Source organism: Danio aesculapii, chromosome 2, assembly GCF_903798145.1.
Source record: "Danio aesculapii chromosome 2, fDanAes4.1, whole genome shotgun sequence".
NCBI lineage: Eukaryota > Metazoa > Chordata > Actinopteri > Cypriniformes > Danionidae > Danio > Danio aesculapii.
In genome coordinates, this window is record NC_079436.1 from 25,431,291 (window position 1) to 25,453,943 (window position 22,653).

Here is a 22,653-nt window from a genome sequence, read left to right on the forward strand (position 1 = left end):
AGCTGTAGTGATCCCTTAAGTATGTATGTATTTGTTTATTTCTAACATAATATTCTATACTATGTATATTATACGATGTCTCAGTGGTTAGCACTGTCGCCTCATAGGAAGAAGGTTGCTGGTTTGAGGCCTGGCTGGGCCAGTTGGCATTTCTGTGTGGAGTTTGCATGTTTTCCATGTGTTAACGTGGGTTTCCTCCAAGTGTTTCCCCCTCAGTCTAAAGACATGCGATATGGGTGAATAAATTAAATTGTCTGTAATGTATGAGTGGGTGTGTAAATAAGTGTGTATGGGTTTTTCATAATATTGGGTTGGAAGGGCATCTGCTGTGTAAAACATATGCTGGAATAGTCGGCGGTTCATTCCGCTTTGGTGACCCCTGATAAATAAGGGACTAAGTCGAAAGTTAAAAGAATAAATGAATGAATGAATAATTCTATAAACAACAGACATATATTTGTTTATTAAAATGGCAGCAAAGACACTTAAAATGCTACAATTTATTTCTATTTAAAAAAAAATACATGAAGCAATTTAAAAAAAGTTATTATTTGTATTTTGTAATGTTTATGTATATATAAAGCAAACAGAAAACCTTCCAAATGTTTTCATTTTGAATGAATGAAACAAAAAGTTTAATATAATTTTTGATGATAAAATATTTGTACACTAAATAATATATATATATATATATATATATATATATATATATATATATATATATATATATATATATATATATATATATATATATTTTATTAATCAAGGATATATTAAGTATATCAACAGTGACAGCAAAGACATATCACAAAATGTTTTTATTATAGTAATTAATATTGTATTTCAATTATAGATGTTGTTGTTCATGTTTGAAAAAAAGTTTGGTTTTAGATTATATTAGATTTTTGTATATATTAGATTTTAGAAAATATATATACTGTAAATGGGCGTCACGGTGGCGCAGTGGGTAGCACAATTGCCTCACAGCAAGAAGGTCGCTGGTTTGAGCCTCGGCTGGGTCAGTTGGCATTTCTGTGTGGAGTTTGCATGTTCTCCCAGTGTTTGCGTTGGTTTCCTCCATGTGCTCCAGTTTTCCCTACAAGTCCAAAGACATGCGCCATGAATGGGAGTGTATGGGTGTTTTCCAGTGATGGGTTGCGGCTGGAAGGGCATCCGCTGTGTAAAACATATGCTGGATAAATTGGCAGTTCATTCTGCTGTGGCGACCCCTGATTAATAAAGAGACTAAGCTGAAATGAGAATGAATGAATATACTGTAAACATTCATGTATGTGAATCAAAGAGACTTTATCCAAATGTAGAAGGAAATTTATTCATTCATTCATTCATTTTCATTCATTCAGCTTACTCCCTTTATTAATCTGGACTTATCCAGCACATGTTTTACACAGCGGATGCCCTTCCAGCTGCAACCCATCACTGGGAAATAGTAAATATAGTTGTAGTAATTCTTAATGAAACCTGAAAAAATAAGTTTTGTAGAATCCTGAATAAAAACACTCCATTTCCTCTTTAATCTTAGTGAGTTCTGCCAAAAATGACCAAACTATTCCAGACATCTCTCTTGCGATTTTTCATTTCCTTGAGGAGATATCAGTGAATCTAAATGTATAAAACAGCTGAGCAGGGCATGAGCATATTGTATATAGCTGCACTTGATTGGCTGAGAGACTGAGCGTGACACTGGAGAACACAGGAAAGGCCCCGCCCTCTTCACATGCACTGGCCTATGACTGATCTCTTCACTGCCCTCTTGTTTAGTCTGTTTGGAGTCACAGAGAGGGAGAGGGACTCTTTTAACGCTGTCTGAAAAACTATGAGTTAGTCTTTCACTGTTGTGGGAGTCAAACAGCTGATATATCATGTGGAAATCACCAAAGCAGGTCAGTGAAACTTTGGGCTGTTTGTTGTTGTAGCTTCATGCTCTTTGCTCACAAGTGTATGTCTCAGCTTGCAGAGTTGAAGGGAATGAAGACTTGGAAATTTCTAGCTACAGTTAAGACAGTTTGTGTGTTGAATTTGGACATGTGAAAGATTTTCCGGTGCCGATGTGTCTTGGCTCCTTTTTCACCCCAGTGTGAGAGGCTTTTGTATCCATGTTGGAATGTGTGACCAGTGCACAAGAGAGAAAAGTCAACTTGGCTCCAAAATCCCTTATTTTTTCAGTTGTTCTCAAGGGACAGTAATACAGTATACTACTATTGAATAGTCAAAGAATAAAGCGCTACACCCTGTATTCTGACACTTTCTCAGATAATTGCATTTGTTTTGACTGCCTTTTGTTTTAAATGGCCTTTTGTGTTTGTGTTTGCTTCTCTCTTAATCTTTCATCATGTCATTCATTAATCAGAACTCATGAGACTTCTGACCCTGAACTTTTGGGTATATCATGCTATCACTATCACGTGTAAAATGAGCAGCTATACTGTGGTTTTGTGTAGCGAACACCATCCTATCATAAATTGCCTTCAGGTGCAAAGTGCATTCGCTCTGAAAACAAATCTCAATGAAAGTCAGGCTTTTTTTCAACAGGAGTAAACTAGATAGAACTTTTTCAATAATTTCAAATATGAAAGATGATTACCTACCTTGCTATGTCATCTGTTTGTTAACACAAACATACAATTATGAGATCAGATAAACATGCGGTAATTTCGTACGTACGGCTTTATGTCATGTAGTGACAATGCTATACATTCCCACAGCTCACTTGTTGCAAACGTGCCTCAACACACACAAGTGATTCCTGTGTCTCCAGTACAGTGTCTTGTGAAGCTCTAACCCACACGGTTGCATAATACAGTATATATTTTTTGTTCTGCTCCCAAAAGCCTGGAGCCTTGTCTCCATGACGAATTACAATGGGCAGGAACTTGTTGGCAGGAAGCAACAGCTGATATCCCATCCACAACACGCAAAAGAAGTGAATGTTCTTAACTTTTTTACTCCTCATTATCTGTGTACTTCTGTAGTTTAGTACTCAAAAGAGCACTGGTGCTTAAATATGTGTGTTCTGAGGGAGGAAAGTTTGTAGTTTTGTAAATTGATAATTAAGATTTTAATAATGAATTTAATAATAATTAATGATTAAGATTAAAAATAAGTTCTTTTTAAAAATCTTTTAAAAACACGATTACAAATATATTGGCTTTGATGATTCATTAAGAACTTTTAACACCCATAGAACCTTTTCGTTCCACAAAAAGTTCATACAAATATTTTTCACAGCTTCAAACAAAGGGTTGTTTCAAAAAACATTTCATTATTTATTTTTTTTTGCAAAACCAAAAATGGTTCTTCTATAGCAGAGATGCCCAAACTAGGGCCCACTGGCCAAAGTTGGCCCATGATTTGATTTGGCCCGCCATCCCATTTGAGAAAAAAGGGAGAATGATGGGGATTGTTTCGAGTGTCAGCTTGATTTAATGTAACCCTTTGTTCATTTGTTTTATTGTTAAAAGCTAACATAAGTGAAATGTTTTAATTAAATGCTGTAAATTAATCCGATTTAGTTTAAATGTGCATACTGTCACCTGACAATGCAGAAAATTTGGTGAGCAAATCAAGTCAAAGGCAGATTCTGCTTGACTAGTGTGCTCAGCATTGAACTCCACTGTGTTATACATGTAATTGTTTATGCTTTTATTGCAATAAGTTATCATTTTAAAAGTTATGCTGCATTAGATAATATAATTTAATGTTTTCTATTCCTTTTGAAATGTTATGAAATAACTTATTAAATTACTAATGGCAGCTTTAATGTAATATAGTTTGGTATATTTAGCTTGGGCCCAAGGCTCTCAATGATATTTTGTTTTTGGCTCTTCATGTGAAAAAGTTTGGATACCCCTGTTCTATAGACATGGTTGGAAAAATATATTTTTGGAATCTTAATTGTTAAAAGTGTAATTTTGCTTCTCAAAAGTTTTTTTTTTTTAATTTATTTACATTTTTATTTATATTTAATATTTTATTTTAAAAAGTAAAAAAAAAATACTGAAAATGGGGCTTGTGTTGAAAGGGATTATTTGTTTATGTTGGCTTGACTTGTCTAACAGTCAGTTATTATTGCAGCTTTTTCCTACAGTACAGGATTTGCATCAGTATTTGTTTTTTACGAGGTGTAGTGCAGCGAGCCAATGATTATAAAGGTTCACAAGTTTTCTTTTTCTTGTTTATAGGTGCTACAGTACATATTTATTCTGCTTTTTCATTGCCAGCGTATGAACACATTATTGCAAAACCTTTTTTTTTTTTCTCAATGTGAAGGACAAAATAAATTGAGAATCTTTGTACTTTTCCAAAGCACTTACTTCCATTTTTGACACTAGGCATGGGCTGATATAAGATTCTGACGGTATTATAACCTTAGATAAAATAATATTACGGTTTCACGGTACTATGATTACTGCTCTAAAATATATGCTTTTTTATTATCTGGGTAAAAAAACAAGTACTTTTTTCCCTTTTGAACACCAATATATTTTGTTTTAAGAAATATGTATAATATTTTAGAGCAGTAAACATGTCAGGCAACATTCAAATGAATCATTGACTTCTGCTGTATTCATTAGTTTCAAAAACACAGATTTCTTTACAATTGTTGGATATCTTTTCTGCTGGAGATACTGTTGTCCTAAAATACAAAAAAAAAATAACATAAATAAGAAATCTTACACATACCTTAGATATTTTTTGAAAACAGTTATTGTCACATGCATATTTGACACACACACACACACACACACACACACACACACACACACACACACACACACACACACACACACAAAAAAAACATTATTTTAACTTTTTACTCTCCCTCCACTTGTTCAAATTACAGGACTACCAGATTCCAACATTCCAAAATGAATATGGATGCTCCGATCGATCGGACGAAGATTGGTATCGGCCGATTATCACATTTTATGACTCGATTGGTACTCTCTAATCTGGCCGATTACATAAACCTATCGCAAGCGTTTGTTTATGGGTTTACGAGCAAAGGAAGATGCATTTTAACTTCTTATGATGCACTCTAAACCTTTTCTTCTTTGAGTTACGTTGAATTATTCATCCATCATTTACAATGTTTCCAAATTGCATTGTTAGTCATTTTTCTTACCAATTTATTTTTTGTTTTATCTATTATTTTCTGTAAAGCTGCTTCTGACCATGACGTGTTAACACTACATTGTTATAAGAGATGTGTTTAAGGAATTACATACAACATCCTTCATTTATTCTCTCAGGAAAGGAGAGATCTCCACTTAAGTATCATACTTCGAGGGAAAATGTGCTTTATGCAATGTTAAAGTTATATAAAGCTTGAACCATGAGAACCGGTACTCTGTATCGGCCGATAGCCATGAAAAGGAATTGGTATTCGGTAACGGCTCCAAAAATTCTGATCAGAGCATCCCTTAAAATACTGTTTTTTTTTCCATCCTTAAAGGGATATTTCACATTCATTCTCCCACATGTGGTTTTAAACCCAAAAGAAGATATTTTAAAGAATGCTGCTTGCTGGCACCCATCGACTTCCACAGTATGAAAACAAAAAACTGTGGAAACCAATGAGAGGCAACAACCAGCAATTTCCAAAATATTTTCTTTTGTGTTCAACAGAAGAAAGAATCCCAAATATATTTTGAACAAGAGAAGGGTGTATATATGATGGCAGGATTGTCATTTTTGGGTTAACTATTCCATTAACATGACATGACTTCAGCATTCTATTCCCTGTGAGAGAATTAGCCCTAAATGACATTTCCCATAGTTTTAAATGACAGCTCTGTTTTATTGCACTTCTGGCCCCTTAAATGAAGTACTGTGAGTGTTCTCAAAACTTTCTAGATTTTGCATACTGCACAGTAGATAGAAAACCAATTTGTCTGTAAAATCACATGCGCATAATATGAGTTAACTGATAAATGCATGCAACCTTAGTCAGGAATGCTCCAATCTGAGATTGTAGGGGCTGGGCTGTAAGATATCTGAAGAATCATAAAAATGCTGTATTGTACCAGCTGAGAGATAGCTGACGCATCTGATTCACTGCCCTTCCCTGGCCTGCACATCTCTTTAAAGCTGCCTCTAAAGGTCAGCTCACAGGTGGGAGACACGCATGAGATACACTCATAAAATGTTCTCCCACACAGAAAGAATGAACCCTCCATTAGGAAACTCTCTACCATTACACTATTGTTTAGCCTGCAGACTAGCCTGAGCGTCCTGCATATTTATAGTAAACACACACATCATAGATGGTCAATTGAAGTCATCCTGTTTTTGTAATCTGTCATATGTTTCTGAGTCAAATAGAATCAGAATCAGAAGAATCAGAAAGAGCTTTATTGCCAGGTATGTTCACACATACGAGGAATTTGTTTTCGTGACAGAGCTTCTACAGTGCAACAGGATTATAGAGACAGGACAAAAAACAGATAATAAATATATTTTAAAAAATAGAAGTAAGTAGTGAGTGCAAATATACAGATTGACAAGTGTATGTACAGGTATATTACTATATACAACGTTATATGTGCAGCTGTTATGTGCAAATTGGCATGTAAAGTGTGTTGTTAAATAAGTGTATATGTGTATAAAAGTGTATGGCAAGTAGTGATGTTGAAAAACAAATTCATTGATTTGGCCTGGGCATTTTTCACTTTCTTAAATGTTTGTGAACTGTCCCATCTTGGTGCCCAGTAATTCCAAGAGGTATACTTTTGCACTTTTTATGCATGTGCGTTTGAGGTATCAATATGGGCACTAAGCTGTTCGGTTCTAGCGTTACGAATGTGACATTTGCAGTTAAAACCTAAAACATAAATTCATATAAACATCTGTTTATACTTTCCAAAACCAATATATTGATCTATAAACATTTTTTAGATTTTAAATGGGGAAAATGAACAACATTGTAGAAATTCTGTGAATTAAACTGAACAACCCAAAAGAAATAATGCTTATCAAAAGGAAAAGAGTTGGCTCTCTATAAAAAAAGACATTGATTTTATTTTTTATTTACGTCTTAGCATTTATGAGGAAAAATCTTTGTTATGGATGTCACACCTCCCTGTTATGGATGTGACAGATGTGAAATTCCCACTTGTGTGACTTTGGTAAGTCAATTAAAATAGTGACAGATTGAAAACAGTTACAGAGACATTTTTGATTATTTTCACAGTAGTGTAAAATACATGCCTACTCACAAATCTTAGAAAGGGTTTAGCTGTTTTGGTGAAAATAATTTTTTTTCATTGCAAGGTTGACATTTGCATGCAATTGCTCCCACAAATATGTACACTGCAGATCTTGATGGTCAATTCCGATTTTGTGGCTGTATTCGTTTTTTTTTTTTTTTTTTTTTTGATGACCCGCTTAGGCTTGGGTGGTAATACGGTAATATGGTATACCGCAGGATCTAAAAATAGCAACGGTGTCAGTTTCAATACCGTTATACATCATATATGCACGGTAATATCATATACAGATGTAAAATAGGGAGGAGGTTTAACTGTACCAAAATTTGGATACCGCCAAAGCCTACGACTTACATTATCTTTTGAAAGTGACTCGTATCGAATTGTCTGTATTTACACAGCACACAGCAAAGGTACAATGAGCAAGAAAAAAAGAGCGGGTGCTGACAACAACTGATAATAAAAGAGCGGTCTTTTCTCCATTCCTGTATTTTGCAGGATTACATTTTCTTATTCTTTTTGATAAGTTGTTTTTCTATAGTTTATGACAGAAAAGTTCTAATTTTCATGGCGTGATTTATGCATGTGATGTATGCAACAGTTTTAGTCTAGCCTATATTGTTTACTCGGCAGGCTCTCTCGTTAACATGCTTAAATACTTGTGCTACATGACAATACAAAAGCTTTTTTAGTCCTTGTGCGTTTGCTATGGTTTTTAATGAGGCGCTACTCTCATTGACAGGTGAAAATCTGATCTGCCTGCTTACACTGCAAACACGAGGACACAGATCTGATTCATATCGGATAAATTTCCGCATATGAACAAGGCCTGAATCTGATTTGACGAAATCGAAATCCATGTGCTTTGTTGTTTTTACTTTCTTGTAAGCGCTTTGGGTTTTAGAAAAGCGCGCTATAAATGAAATATATTATTATTATTTTTATATGATTTTATTATTTTTTTTCCTGCTTACACGTACATGGGCTGAATCCGATCTGTGCCACATGGGAGAAAAAAAACGAAATTGGGTCACTTGAACCATGCAGTGTAAATGCAGCCTTTGAAAAGGTATACTTCCCAGTGACATTGTGTCTTTATTTCTGTAAGAGTATACCAGAATGCTGATAGATTGTGAGTTTTCTGGAGTAAGAGCATTAAAGTACACGTAAGTAAGCAAAAAATGTTGTCAGCTGAAAAAATAAGTAATTGATTGCAGAGGAGAAAAAGTGATCATAGTTTGATTTTTATATTACAAAAACACTGTTGTGATAGTATAGTATGCAGCGATCAGTCATTTACAGGAACATACAAAGTGACCAAAACTGACAACTTTGCACAAACATATTGATGTTATACTGATAAAGATTTTTGAAGGATATCGAGTAGTTATCCTTAGATTGTGATGATTCAAGGAAACATACATGTACAGGAATCATAAAGTAGTCAGTGTTTTCCTGGAAATGTTTTTTTTTCAAATACATTTCTTTTATTGGTAAAATGGGGGACCAAAGACATCTACCTACATTCCGTGCTTTTTAAAATTTTTCACTAGATTTTTCAATAATTTTTCTGTATTTTTCAAAATCATGTATCAAACATCTGTTCTAATTAAGTGAAATACATTGTAAAATCATGCATTGTTTTCTAGGTCTAAATTAATTATATTTATTGCCAAACATTTTCTCTAATTCCTCTTAAAGTTAAATCATGAAACAGAATGAATGAGAAGATAATTCTACTGTACCATGGTGCTAGGCTTAATTGACTCCAGTCAGTTTTTTTTTTTTTTTTTTGAGTGAAACCAATTTTTTAAAGGGGTGGTCAATCATGAAGGTATTTAAGTTTTTATGTGTACATGAACCATGTTATTATGTCAGATTTTCTCAATATCTTCATATAGTGAGGCGGCAGATGCTGTAAACAACAGCATGCTTGAGAATTTTGTAATAAACAAAACTACACCATTAATTCAAATTCGCATTCAAATTTTATTTGTCACTTACACAGTACAGTATGTAGTGAAATATACGAACACCTTGTGACCTTAAGTTATAGCTAAAGAAAATAACAAATATAAAATATTTTAAAAGAATATAGATGTAGAAAATAGAATAAAATATTAAATATAATGAAATCTTAGCTGTATAAACAAACGTAGAAAACATGGAAGTGTTTTTAACAGTGGCTGGTGCATAGAGGAAAGTGTGTATATCCCACAGGCTTAATATTCAAATAGTCTTTTTGCAGGTCGATTTTCACAGACAATAGTCCACATTGTAAATAATCATGTGTACAGTTTTACTTTTGACCTGTTTATTCCTTTTCATTCTTATTCTGAGACATTCTACATTTTAAAATTACATTTTTAAGACTAAATTCCTCTTTTCTATCCACATTTTTCACTAATCAGAAATGGGGCATTAGTGAAACGAAACCAAATACCTCATGGCTCGTTTCCACTGACTGGTACGGTACGGTTCGGTTTGGTATGGCTCACCTTTATCAGGCTTGCGTTTCCACTAACAAGGGTACCCTTTTGGTGGGCGTGGTGTTCGACAGAAAGTTTCAGTCGACGTCATTCTCGCTCGAGGAAATGTCTACAATAAAGCTGTACGGGTCACTTACATATCATATGAAAAGCACTTCTCACAAAACAGATGCTTTATACACATAAATACTTGTGTAGAAATGTTTATTACTAACTTTTCAATGAACATGAGTTGATTATAACTGCAGATCAAAGACAGTGCGAAACAGCCTACTGTAACATTTGTAATTATATTAAATAACTAAATAAATGAACATATATAAACACATACAGCCCCTTACAGTCTCCGATATGTTACCAACTACAGAAGAACTACACACAGCAGACATTTCGCCCGTATTTAGGTTCAAAACAACTGAAATTATAGCCCACAGTCAGTGAAAACCTCTTATCTGTGTCTGTAATCTTCAGCAGCACATGTAGCCTCTGTTAGACAGTAATTCCGTCATTCCCGGTTCATATTAGTCCAAAAGGTGAAGATAATAAGTTAGTTATACATGGCATTTTGTTCACGTTTGCTGAAAAATAATGTGCTCCTTTTTTCCGGCTTTTCCTTTGTTGCGTCACTCTTGCGTTTGTCAGTGTCTGACAGGATCGGGTTTCAAAAGCACGTCAATAATCAAGGGTAGGTTATTATCATCAGCTCAAGAAGTTTTTTATTTCAGATATAATGTTAGACGAGCGCTAGCAAGAAAGCGAAACCACTCGCGCCTCAGACTGGCTCGTAAAAAACTGCGGAGCACAGGGTAAATCTGCTCTTCTTCTTGGATTTGTGGCTGTTCATCAAGACGACGACAAGGTTTGTTTGAGCCCAGATCGACCATGGCTCGTTATTATATGTATTTATAATTCCGCTATAATCTCTCGCTGTGTATTTCAAACATGGCGGTTTTTTGTTTTCATTCTGGCTTGTTGCGTAAGCGAATGACGTATCTCTGTAAACCAATAGCGTTCAGCTGCGCGTGTGGCTCCGCCTTTTGGTACCCTTTCTCGTGTTTGGTTTGCCGAAAAAGTGGTACGGTTCGGTTCGGTACGCTTTTTGACAGTGGAAACGGCCATAAAAGCGTACCAAACCGAACCGTACCACTCAGTGGAAACGGGCCAATAATAAGCCGTAGTTTGCTGCTTTTTTTTCTGATTTATATGATATGATTTGGTCAGTTCATTCATTCATTTTCTTTTCGACTTAGTCCCTTCATTAATCTGGTGTTGCCAAAGCAGAATGAGCAGCCAATTTATCCAGCATATGTTTTACGCAGCGGATGCCCTTCCAGCCGCAACCCATCACTGGGAAATATTTGGTCAGTTAAGAACCATAATTTTGTTCTTTTCAGTGTAACGTGCCTTATATTTTGATGGTATTGTGACATTAAAAACTCATCAAAAACAAATATTGGGCAAATGTCTCACCCAGACAAATAAATATATTTAAAAAATTATGAATTTTATAAAAATAAATTAATTATGGTTTTGATATACACCAACCATAGTTTAACCATACTAGTAAAACCATGGTTATACAAATACTAATTAATGTAACAAAAACCATGTGTACTGGTTTTTTACTATAATAAAACCATGATTAACATTTATAAGGGGTACACTTAAAAAAATAAACTTAATTCCAGTTTCGTGTTTACTTTGGGCAGAAAGAATATTCTAATAATTTTTTTTTTTGTCAACAGTGAAACAGAATTTGCAATAATAACAGTTGAGGTGTTTTGAACATAGCAACATTGTCTCCATGATTGTAAATAGATTTCAGGACTTTCTGTGTCCTATGAGTAAGCATTGAGGGACTTTTCTCAAACTGAAGCAGAATCTGTCAGATGTGGCTGGCAAGGAAAAAATGATGTCATATTCAGTTCAGATTAAAGAGCTGCCAAATAACCACACCTCGGCTTACGCAAGATGGGAAGCTTCAATATTTTAGCCTCTCTCTAGCACACATTATTCCTCTTTCACACAATGAAATGCTCATTAAGCGATCAGACTGAATAGAGCCAATAGCTTCTGCAAACAGCCAATGAGAGGAGAGAGCATTCCATTATGTATAATAGAAGGTTTTGTGGGCTAGTTACACTTGGCAGTAAAATTACTGCAGTCTAAAGGAGAGTAACTACAGTCTTTGTGAGAGAAATCAAGAGAGCAGCCCTGTGTGTTTCCTCCAAGAATGATATTTTTTGTTTTAGGAACACAAATGGGGAATTTATGTCATGTGGAAGGCTTGAGAAATCACTGAACTTGAATCTGTGTGAATGGTGTTAGTTACAAGTGGTGACTAGAGTAGTGTGATATTGGAAAAAAAAAAAAAAAAACTGGCATTACGATATTTTGGTTTTTAACAATCTATAATTTTAAGTTGATTTGAGGTGATTTTGTAGGAGAGTGCATCTGCATAATATATACAAAATAAAATAAACAAATTAAAGCACAGATAAAAACAATAGATTAGTGATGCCCAAACTAGGGCCTGTGGGCCAAAGTTGGCCCATGGTAACCTTTGAATTGGCCCACCATGCCATCTGAGAAGAGAGGGAGAATGATGGGGATGGTTTAGAGATTGTATGTAACCTTTCAGTTGTTTGTTTTATTCTTCAGCAACAAAAAAGCTAACTGAAATAAAATGTTTCAATTTAAATGGTATAAATTAATCAGATAAGATTATGTAATCAGACAGATCGAGGACAATGCAGAGAATTTAGTGAGTGAATCAAGACAAAGACAGACTGTTATAAATATGATTGTTATTATTAAAAGTTTTACTGCATTAATTAATACAATTCAAAGTAATGTTTTCTATTTAGCAATATTATGAAATGAGTTGGAAAGTTACCCAAGGCAACTTTAATGTAAAATAGTTGTGTATATATGCCTTCGGACCACGCCTCTCAAGGATATTTGGTTTTTGGCCCTTCATATGAAAAAGTTTGTGCACCCCTGCAATAGAAGATAGATTAAAATGAGATGTACAGAACTTTATGGTTTTCGGTGTAGTGTAACAGTATTGAGCTACAGAAATTCAAGTATCAAATCTAAAATAACACACGGTGTCTGTCCGTGGAGTCATAAAAAGTCTTAAAATGTCCTAACTCTCACAAACAAAATTTTAGGCCTTAAAGTCTTAAATTTAATGAAATATTGTGTTGTAGGACTTGACTCTGGCCAAGACCTGTTCAATCACCAACAATCCATCTCAATAAAATATTATACTTTTTATATTAAAAATGTCATTCTTAACTCTATTTACCAAAATGGTTTCATTATTTTCCCTGCATTAACATTTGTTTAAAAGTTCTCCATGTATTGACTGCTGAGGACTAGGCATGGGACAATAACCGGTTTCAAGGTTTACCACGGTTTGGAAAAGTCAAGGTTTTAAAACCACAAAAAATTCTGTTAAACCGTTTCTAATGTATTTGTAAGGGTTTTTTTAAAATGTTTTTTTATGTGTTGTAAAGAAATCAGTGTTTTTGAAACTGATGACAACAAAAGTCAATGATTTATATGAATTATTTAGTCTGACATGTTTACTGTTCCAAAATGTTATGAATGTTTCATTAAAATAAAATATTTTGTGTTCAATTGGAGATAAACGTTTTAGTTTTTTTACCCAGGCATTTAAAAATAATCAATTTTAGAGCAGTAATCACAATACCATCATACTGTAGTATTTTTATCCAAGGTTATCATATCGTCAGTTATACCGACACATGGCTACTGAGAACACTGACCTGTGCATACATTTAGTTTATGATAGTTTTAGTAAGTAAGAGTTTGCTTGTTTTGTCACAATATTTAAAATAATATTATATAAGAAATGTATAAAACATTTAATTTTTAATATTAATAAATTGTTATTGTGTTATTAAATGTATAAAATTATAGTACACTTTGATACGGCAAATAAAAATCTTTTTTCATCTGGGCCATTCGAAAAACTCCTTAGCGTTTAGCCCTGTTTGTGTCTAAAATTTCATTAAAAATGGTCATTAAAAGGTCTTAACTTTGAGAAACCTGCAAAAACCCTGCAGTATAGTCTTCATTGTATAAACTGTTAATCTTTGTTAAAGTGACAAAATTAATAATTCCTTGAGCCTAAATGGTTAATTGGCTTGAAATCTGAGTCACAAGCCTTAAAAACACATCCAAATAAAAATCTTTCAGTCACAGTATTAGATTTAAAGTTAAACTTTGCAATGACTTCACAAATCACATGTTCTGAACTCTGGTTCCTGGTTAATTATCATCCCAACTTGACATTGCAGATCCTGTGATATGACTATTGTCGATTCGCATATTGCGCTATCAATGCTGAAACCCTAATGGTGACTTTTTTCCTTTTGTGATGTAATTTCCTGTTTCTCCATATTCTTTCTCCTCAAATAAAACTCTTGTTTGGACATAAAATCCACAACTATTATTATCGGGCTATTAAAACACTCCACTGTCCCGCCACACATCCATTATTCACTCTGTTGGTGATGATTTTGCAGTAGTTTAATGGCTTTAGTGGCTTATGATTACTCTGTTGTGGCATCATCTCTATAATCTACCTGTATTTATGGTTTTAGATGGGTCGCCAGGCCTGTCATTTACCCTTCAGAGCTCTAAATTAATATTCAGTATTCATGCAGCTAACTAACATAAGAATATAAAGGCAAGTGGCAGCTTCTTGGAATTTTTCTTCTCTGAATTTGCTCCCAGAGGCATTGCAGAAAACAGGATGTGGTCTTATTTTTAATAGCCGTTTTTGTGAGAGGATGACGCTAATCTGTTCTTGTGTGTATTATTAGATTAATATTCACTAAAGGCACTCTGGATCCACAGGAGGTGACATTTGACCTCTGATCTTTGGCCTCGCCGAAAGAGGAAATGATTTAAATAGGAATGACCAGTCTAAGGGGTCAAGGTTTGGCTGGTGAGCATGGTTCAGTTAGTTCTTACTGGTCAATGCCATGACTGCACCATTTTCAAAATACATAATTGAATAATTTAAAACACCTTTTCTGGAGGACAACATAGAATATGCTGGATAAGTTGTTGGTTCATTCCGCTGTGGCGACCCTAGATTAATAAAGGGACTGAGTCGAAAAGAAGATGAACGAAACTAATGAGTGAATGTAATGTAAACAACTGTACTGTTTTTGAAAAAGTATCATTAATCATCATGGTAGCATTTATTTTAGGAATTATATATGAAATATAATTGTTTAGCAATTAGGGATGCACGATATATTGGCAGCCATATCGATATCGACCGATAACTGCTATTTTTAATGTTATCGTTATCGGTTTGATAAGGAAATTAGCCAGATTTGTTTTATTTAAAGATTTGAAATTATGTATTATTTCTGATGTTTGAAGCTGCTTTATTTTTTTTACTGATTTTTGTTAATATTCAGTGACTTGGTTTCTTCATGGGTGCATAAGGTTTTTTTTTAGGCAGTAGATTTTATTTATATACAAGAGCATTGCTGTATAGAAAAGAGTATTTAATTAATAAAGTTTAGAGATCAGATATTTCATCAGCTAACATATTGGCTATTGGCCTCCAAATTTATTGAGTTATCGGTTATCGGTAACAATTACAAATAACCATATTGGTGCATCCCTATTAGCAATATTTGAACTGTTCATATGATGGAAAAGCCAAATTTCCAGCATCTTTACTCCAGTGTTTAATGTCACGTGATCCTTTAGAAATCATTCTAATTAGATGATTTGTTGCTAAAAGGATATGATTTAATATATTATGAAATTGCATTATGTTGTGGTATATTCACATTATTGTATAGTGTAATTGGAAAGCTTTCTTCTTGTTCTTGTTTCTTTTATGTTTCTGAATGAAAGATCATGAAAATAAATTGTACTGGCATTACAAACTAATCAAAGAAATTAAATTATCTTGAGCTTTGCTTCAGGACCCAGATTTTAAATTGGACATCAAGCGGTGACACAACACTGTTCTGGATTTGTTTATCATCTAAAATTGAATTTCAATATTTCATGCTCTTGGCAGCCAGTAATTCACCACACAAAACAAATGATTGTTGGCATGAACCAACTCTATCTTCATTGCTAGTGAACCAGTATTTAATATTCATGATTTTTCAAGGATGAGTGCATGTCACGCAACCTGACCATGACAGAATATACCTAATTTTTCCAGCTTCTGCCAAGTCACAGTTGAGTTTCATCCAAAACTAAAGTTTTACCTTTGACATCACCTTTAAAACAGGAAAAATATTGACTTTTCTATTATAATTATGCGCACGTTTTTGTGTAGTTTCATATATTAATGCCATTATGGATTTTTTTTTTCCTTACTATAGTGTTTGAAAACCATTGTATTTGGATATTGACTGGATGTGAATGTTAATGTGTTCAAACAGGCAAAGCTGGACCCTCAAGCTAAAGAATGCTGAATACGCTTCAGTGAGTCCAAAGGAAACAACTCCATCTGATACAAGCAGACATGAGTGATTCAGTGGAGAACCTGGACACCAGGGAACTGGGCTTCTCCGATGCTGAGGATGAACCTGAAGAGGTGGACTGTGACTTCAACCCCTCAGGTAAGTAAATAAATACAGACCCAGACCGTCTGTTTGTAACTCGTTTAAAATGCTTCTACGTACTACTTTCTAAAAGAATGTACTCTTTTTGTAAAGAATAAGCATGTACTTTTGAGTGTGTATTTGTGAGAGGAGTAATCAAGCACTGAAACATATTTTGTCATAACTGCATCTTTAACATGCTGTTCACCTGTTAATTTTCATGCATTCTTTTGTTATTTAAATACAGGCTAAAACTATGTGTTCACAGGGCACTTTTCTCTTTTTCTTTGAAAAAAAACTCTATTGGTTGGGTTTAAGGTCTATGGTTTACTAGGTGATCAGTACGATAAGCCCCACCTTCTTGTGGACATGTACAAGAATAATGTTTAACCTGAAATGTACAACAAAATGTACCCCAAGTCAGTGGTCCTCAACCTTTTTATCACCGCAGACCGATCAGCACTTGACAATTTTACTGCGGACCAGGGGCAAGGCGTAGAGGGATATGTAGACTGCTAGGCAACCATCAACCGTTTTCTCAGTTTATGACAAGCTGACAAAACATTGCTGTAACTCTGATACAAATACTATTTATACATGAAATTAAAAAGCACTGCAGTGTTTGGGTGTTCTGTGTTTGTATGAAATAATTAGTCTACCTAAATGTGTAGGTAAATGTGTACCTAAAAATTGGTTTGCAGCATGAAATGTGTCAGTGTTGCTTTCAGTTAGACATATACTTCAGTTACTTCCAGCTGATGTGCTGTTTTCATTCACACACTTTGATGGACAGAAGAGAGGAAATGAACTTGTGTATCCAAGTTTAAGTAGGTATCAGAGCTACACCTTCTGAACACACAACTAATATGGACCAATGGGAGTTAAAGAGATAGTTCACCCAAAAATGGAAATGTGTAGTTAATTTACTCACCCAACAAGTCATCCAAGATGTAGGTGACCTTTTTTCTAGCTGAATTTGTGGTCCTTTGTGATTTTATATAATGGCAGTGAATGGTGATTGGATTTATTGATTTAAAAATAAACCCATAAAAACACATTTAAATCAATAGTCATGGCTTCTGATCAATGGCTCTCACCTTGTGAAGCGAAATGATTGGTCGGAGTGAGAAATTGTTTGTCAAAAAGATCTTGGCGCATGTGCAACTGTAGTCTGTTTTAGTCCTTTATGAATGGGTGAGGGCTGGTGACACAATCACCAACATCTATCACCAAACTGTCACCTAACACACCCTCTCTCTTTCATCATTAAAGTGACAGAACTACAACAGAATACAGTCTCATATGCACTTAGAAGTGTTTGACCAGGCTGTGGATTAAAGCTAATAATAGTGTAAATAATGTTACATTTCTTACACGGGCTGATTATTTTTCTTCACATGACCTCAGTGGAGCAGCCATAGCTATTGATTTGGACTCGCTTGTACAGTATGTGTTTATTTTTCATTTAAAATAACCTTTCACCATTCACTGCCATTGTATTGCAGTGTCAAACTCAGTTCCTGAAGGACCACAGCTTTGCACAGTTTAGCTTAAACACTAATAAAACACACCTTTCCAAACAAATTGAGTCCTTCACGCTTGTTTGAAACATACAGATAAGTAAGTTGAAACAAGGTTGGATCTAAACTCTTCAGGAACTGAGTTTGACACCCCTGCATTATATGAATCACGAAGGACCATGGATTCAGCTAAATATCTTCTATAATGTTCTACAGAAGAAATAAAAAATCACTTACTTGCATCTTGGATGACCTGTGGGTGAGTAAATTAACAGGAAAGTTTCATTTTTGGTGAAATATCCCTTTGTTTTCCAGTCACAGTAAACTTTTCCAGAAAGTTCACTTTGGCAATCTATTTCTAGCACCTGAAACGAACTCCAAAGAAACATTGCTTTGAACTGCGTTTGAATAAAATTACATCACACCTGTTTATTCTTTAATTTCACTTAAAGTCGGTTGAGACCTTCATTGAACGTAATTGACTCCACATTGAAGCTGAATTACAACACTTTTGAAAAAAAATGGAGATGATGTTTCCTTCATCCCCTACCACAAAATGTCAAAAGACTTGGTTTTCTAAAACTTCAGCTTATAATTCTTACTAAGCACGAGTCATGTTTCAGGATTCTTTACCTGTACAGAGTCTCAAGGAATCTGATATCGTGTGCTTGTGGAGACTCCAACACTGCTGCAGTTCTCTAGGACAGGGGCAGTTTCCATACAGTAGTGTTGCATCTTTCTTGTGGCTATTTAGGATGTTTAATAAAAAGAGGTTTAGAAAAACAGTTTTTTAATGTGAGTTGCATCTAATTTTTAGGTTTCGGAATCTGTAAAAGGAAACCTGTACTCATTTGAATACAAGGCTTGTTTCACTTCCAGCCCACCCTGAAATTTAAACATCCCTTATTAAAGGGATAGTTCAGCCAAAAATCAATAATCAGCCATCATTTACTGTTCTCACCTTTGACTTGTTCCAAACAAGTTAATTTTCTTTTTATTCTTTCAGTTGAACTTAAAAAAAGATATAACAACTTTTGAAACCTGTAACCATTGACACTCATAGTAGGGAAAACAAATATTATGGAAGTTAAGGGAACCAGGTTTTCAACAGTCTTAAAAATATCTTTTTTTTTTTTTGTTTAAAAGGCTTTATACTGTGCGTGTGTGCGTGTGTGTGTGTGTGCGCGCGTGTGCATATACATACAGAGAATGGTTCAAAAAAGACGAATGGCCAGACTGATAGAAAGGTAACAGTAGCTGAAATAACTACTCATTACAACCATGGTATGCAGAAGAGCATCTCTAAACGCACAACACATCAAACATTGAGGCGGATGGGCTACAGCAGCAGAAGACCACACCAGGTGCCACTTCTTCCAGATAAGAACAGGAAACTGAGTCTACAATTCGCACAGGCTGACCAAAATTGGACAATAGACGATTGGAAAAATGTTGCCTGGTGTGATGAGTCTCGATTTCTGCGGCGACATTCAGATGGTAGGATCAGAATTTGGCGGCAACGACATGAAAGCATGGATCCATCCTGCCTTGTATCAAAGGTTCAGGCTGATAGTGTTGATGTAATGGTGTGGAAGATATGTTCTTGGCACACTTGGGCCCATTAGTACCAATTCAGCATCGTATCAACACCACAGCCTACCTGAGTATTGTTGCTGACCATGTCCATCCCTTTATGACCACACTGTACCCATCTTCTGATGGCTATTTCCAGCAGGATAACACACCATGTCATAAATCGTGAATCATCTCAGACTGGTTACTTGAACATGACAATAAGTTCACTGTACTAAAATGGCCTCCACAGTCACCAGAACTCAATCCAATAGAGCACCTTTGGAGTGTGGTGAAACGGGAGATTTGCATCATGGATGTGCAGCCAACAAATCTGCAGCAACTGCATAATGCTATCATGTCAATATGGACCAAAATCTCTGAGGATAATTTCCAGTACCTTGTTGAATCTTTGCCACAAAGGATTAAGGCAGTTTTAAAGGCAAAAGTAGCTTGGAATTGGTAAAATGTGTTTTGGGGAGGAAAAATATAATCAGAATATTTTTTGCTCACACTGAAAAGTGACATGACTCTTGAAACTATTTATTTTGCAATGATTTTCCAAACAGGAAGTAATAAAGGCTGGACGTGTCTGTCTGATAAGACATCTGGAATAAAAGTGATGTGTGTCACAGGGAGTGATATGAGGACAGCTGTGTAACATGATGAAGCACGTCACAAACAAGCGCTCGCATTCCCCACAGACATGCCTCACTCCTCCCTGTTGTTTTCCCACAGGTGTGTCCCGTATTGGGTTCTCTGCCGTCTACCGGACAGTCGGCTTTAAAGACACCGAAGCACATGTCTATCTGACTTCTCTCCCAATTACTGCCAAGATCCTTGATGTGGAGCGCTTCACCAGAGCTCAAGATCGCTTCAAGTTCTCCAAACACAGGAGCGTGTCTAAGGTCTGTGGAGCAAACACAGTTTAAGAGATTGAACAATGTCACAGATCTCACATCACTGCTGTATCCACAGGCTATGCCAGCGGTGTTTAAGATAGAGCTCAAACATGGGAACTTCACCTGGATAGTGAAGAGAAAAGAGAAGCACTTCATGGAGCTGCACAGAGAGCTCCTGAAATACAAGACCCTCATGAGGATCCCACTGCCCACCCGCAGGTCAGACCCCTTTCATACAGAAAAAACAAAACAACACTATCAGTGATCTACAGTAGTCAGCGTTTGAAGGGGATTAAAAAAAAGTCCAAGACAAGAATGGATGTTGTTGATTTGTAGTTTTAGGGCAACTTTGATGAAAGGTGTGACCACTTTAAAGGCTGACTACTGTATGTGGTCTTATTGTGGACCATACATGCAAAATATTTTGTATCTTTGGGCAGATTTTGGGTGAATCTTGTTTGAATATACAGTATGTGCTGTAAAGCATTTTCATCATACTCATACACTGCTGTTCAAACGTTTCGATTAAAAAAAGAGTTCTTTTTTAAATGAAATTTATGTGATTCATCAAGATAATATAAAGATTAATTGAAATATTAAAATATTTCTATAGCAAAGTGTTATTTTTTATAATAATTGATATACTGTGGTAGTTTTAGTTAATTCATTATAAATTTTATTTTTAATCTTGAACTTTCATTTTATTTAAGTTCTGTTTTTTTTTATATTTATTTAGAATAGGGTTTCCCAAACATTTCAGCCCCACGACCCCCAAAATAACAATGTCAGTGATTCCCGATCCCAATTTTTCTCAAAGGTGGTTATAAATGTGTAAACGTTGCACACACAATTATAGGTATACAGTATACAAACACCAGCATTTTGACAACACAAAAATGCAACAGTCTAATAAAGGTTGTCAGAAAATTTACCTGGCCCCATAAAATCAATCTGCTGCAGCTGAGGCTATTGCTGTGTGGTTAATCTAAACACCCCAAGATGTATTGGAATGACCCAAACAAATATGGTCATACCAATAGTTTAATAAAATTTATTTGAGCGACCTCTCGTCATTGTCCCACAACCCCGCAGGGGGTCCAGACCCTCACTTTGGGAACTTTTGGGATTATAAAGTCAAACTAAAGAAAAATGATAAATATCTTCTCTGAAAAAAATATTTTAAAATATAAAATATTTTAAAAATATATTTTATTTTAGTCTATTTTGCATTGTTTTTCTTTGTTTTATAAATAACCAAAAAAAAGGTTTAGTTATATGGTTAACTTTTTTCAAATATAAGATTGTATGATATTATTTGTGCCTCTTTCACAATTTGACAATTGAATTTCAATAAAAGTTTTTTGAATTTAATTAAAAATTCAATGGTTCAGTGGTTGGCGCTGTCACCTCACAGCAAGAAGGTCACTGGTTCGAGTTCTGGCTGGGTCAGTTGGCATTTCTATGTGGAGTTTGCATGTTCTCCCTGTGTTCGTGTGAGTTTCCTCCAGGTGCTCTGGTTTGCCCCAAAGTCTAAATACATGCGCTATAAATGTAGGTGAATTTAATAAGCTAAATTGGCCGTAGAGTATGTGTGTGAAAGAGTGTATGGATGTTTCCCGGTGCTGGGTTGCAGCTGGAGGGGCATCCGCTGTGTCAAACATATTCTGGATAAGTTGGCGATTCTTTCCTCTGTGGCAACCCCTCATGAACAAAGGGACTAAGCCAAAGGAAAGGGAATGAATGAATGAGACCGTTTTAAGTTGTATTATTCTATTTTATTCTTCAATTTTATTATATATATATTCTTTATTTTTATTTATATATTACATAAAATTCTCTAATATTATTCAACTAATAAAGGAAGCCTTGGTGAGGCTTTTTTTTATGAATATAAAAACAATACAGACCTCAAATGCTTCAACGGCAGTGCAGTGGCCATTTGAAAAACAACACAAAAACACTTTATTTTGAGTAGGTTTATTGCTTTCATAATATATCCGCAAAAGTCATGCTTGAGATATTTGTCTCTAAGCTCTTGGCACAGGCAGAATGTCATTTTAAACTCAAGAGTTTCTCCCTAGGATGGGATAATGAAGGTTGAGCTGCTGCTGCTGCTGGATTAATACACATTCCAAGTCACCTTAAACACAAACATGCAGTGCTTCAAACTTAATCATAAATTTACATTGCTTGCCCTATTGTCAGATGCGTGTGTGCTGTTTAATGTGCTTGAGATGTGTTTTCCCCAGCTGACAGTATTTATCTTATGGTTGTGTATTTGACTGTGAGTGTAACAAATTGCTACAAGTATTGTCATTACACAT

At 35.0% G+C, this 22,653-nt stretch overlaps 1 protein-coding gene across 1 annotated transcript in view; it reads left to right on the forward strand.

The window, feature by feature from the left end:
* The first annotated feature begins 1,774 nt into the window (after positions 1-1,774).
* pld1a (phospholipase D1a) overlaps positions 1,775-22,653 on the forward strand; it is a 71,655-nt gene continuing 50,776 nt past the window's right edge. Inside the window, exons 1-4 of the mRNA XM_056476003.1 lie at positions 1,775-1,904; positions 16,174-16,353; positions 20,166-20,335; positions 20,406-20,548. Coding sequence (XP_056331978.1) covers positions 16,257-16,353; positions 20,166-20,335; positions 20,406-20,548 — 410 coding nt within the window. The 5' untranslated portion in view covers positions 1,775-1,904; positions 16,174-16,256. The remainder of the gene's footprint in view (positions 1,905-16,173; positions 16,354-20,165; positions 20,336-20,405; positions 20,549-22,653) is intronic.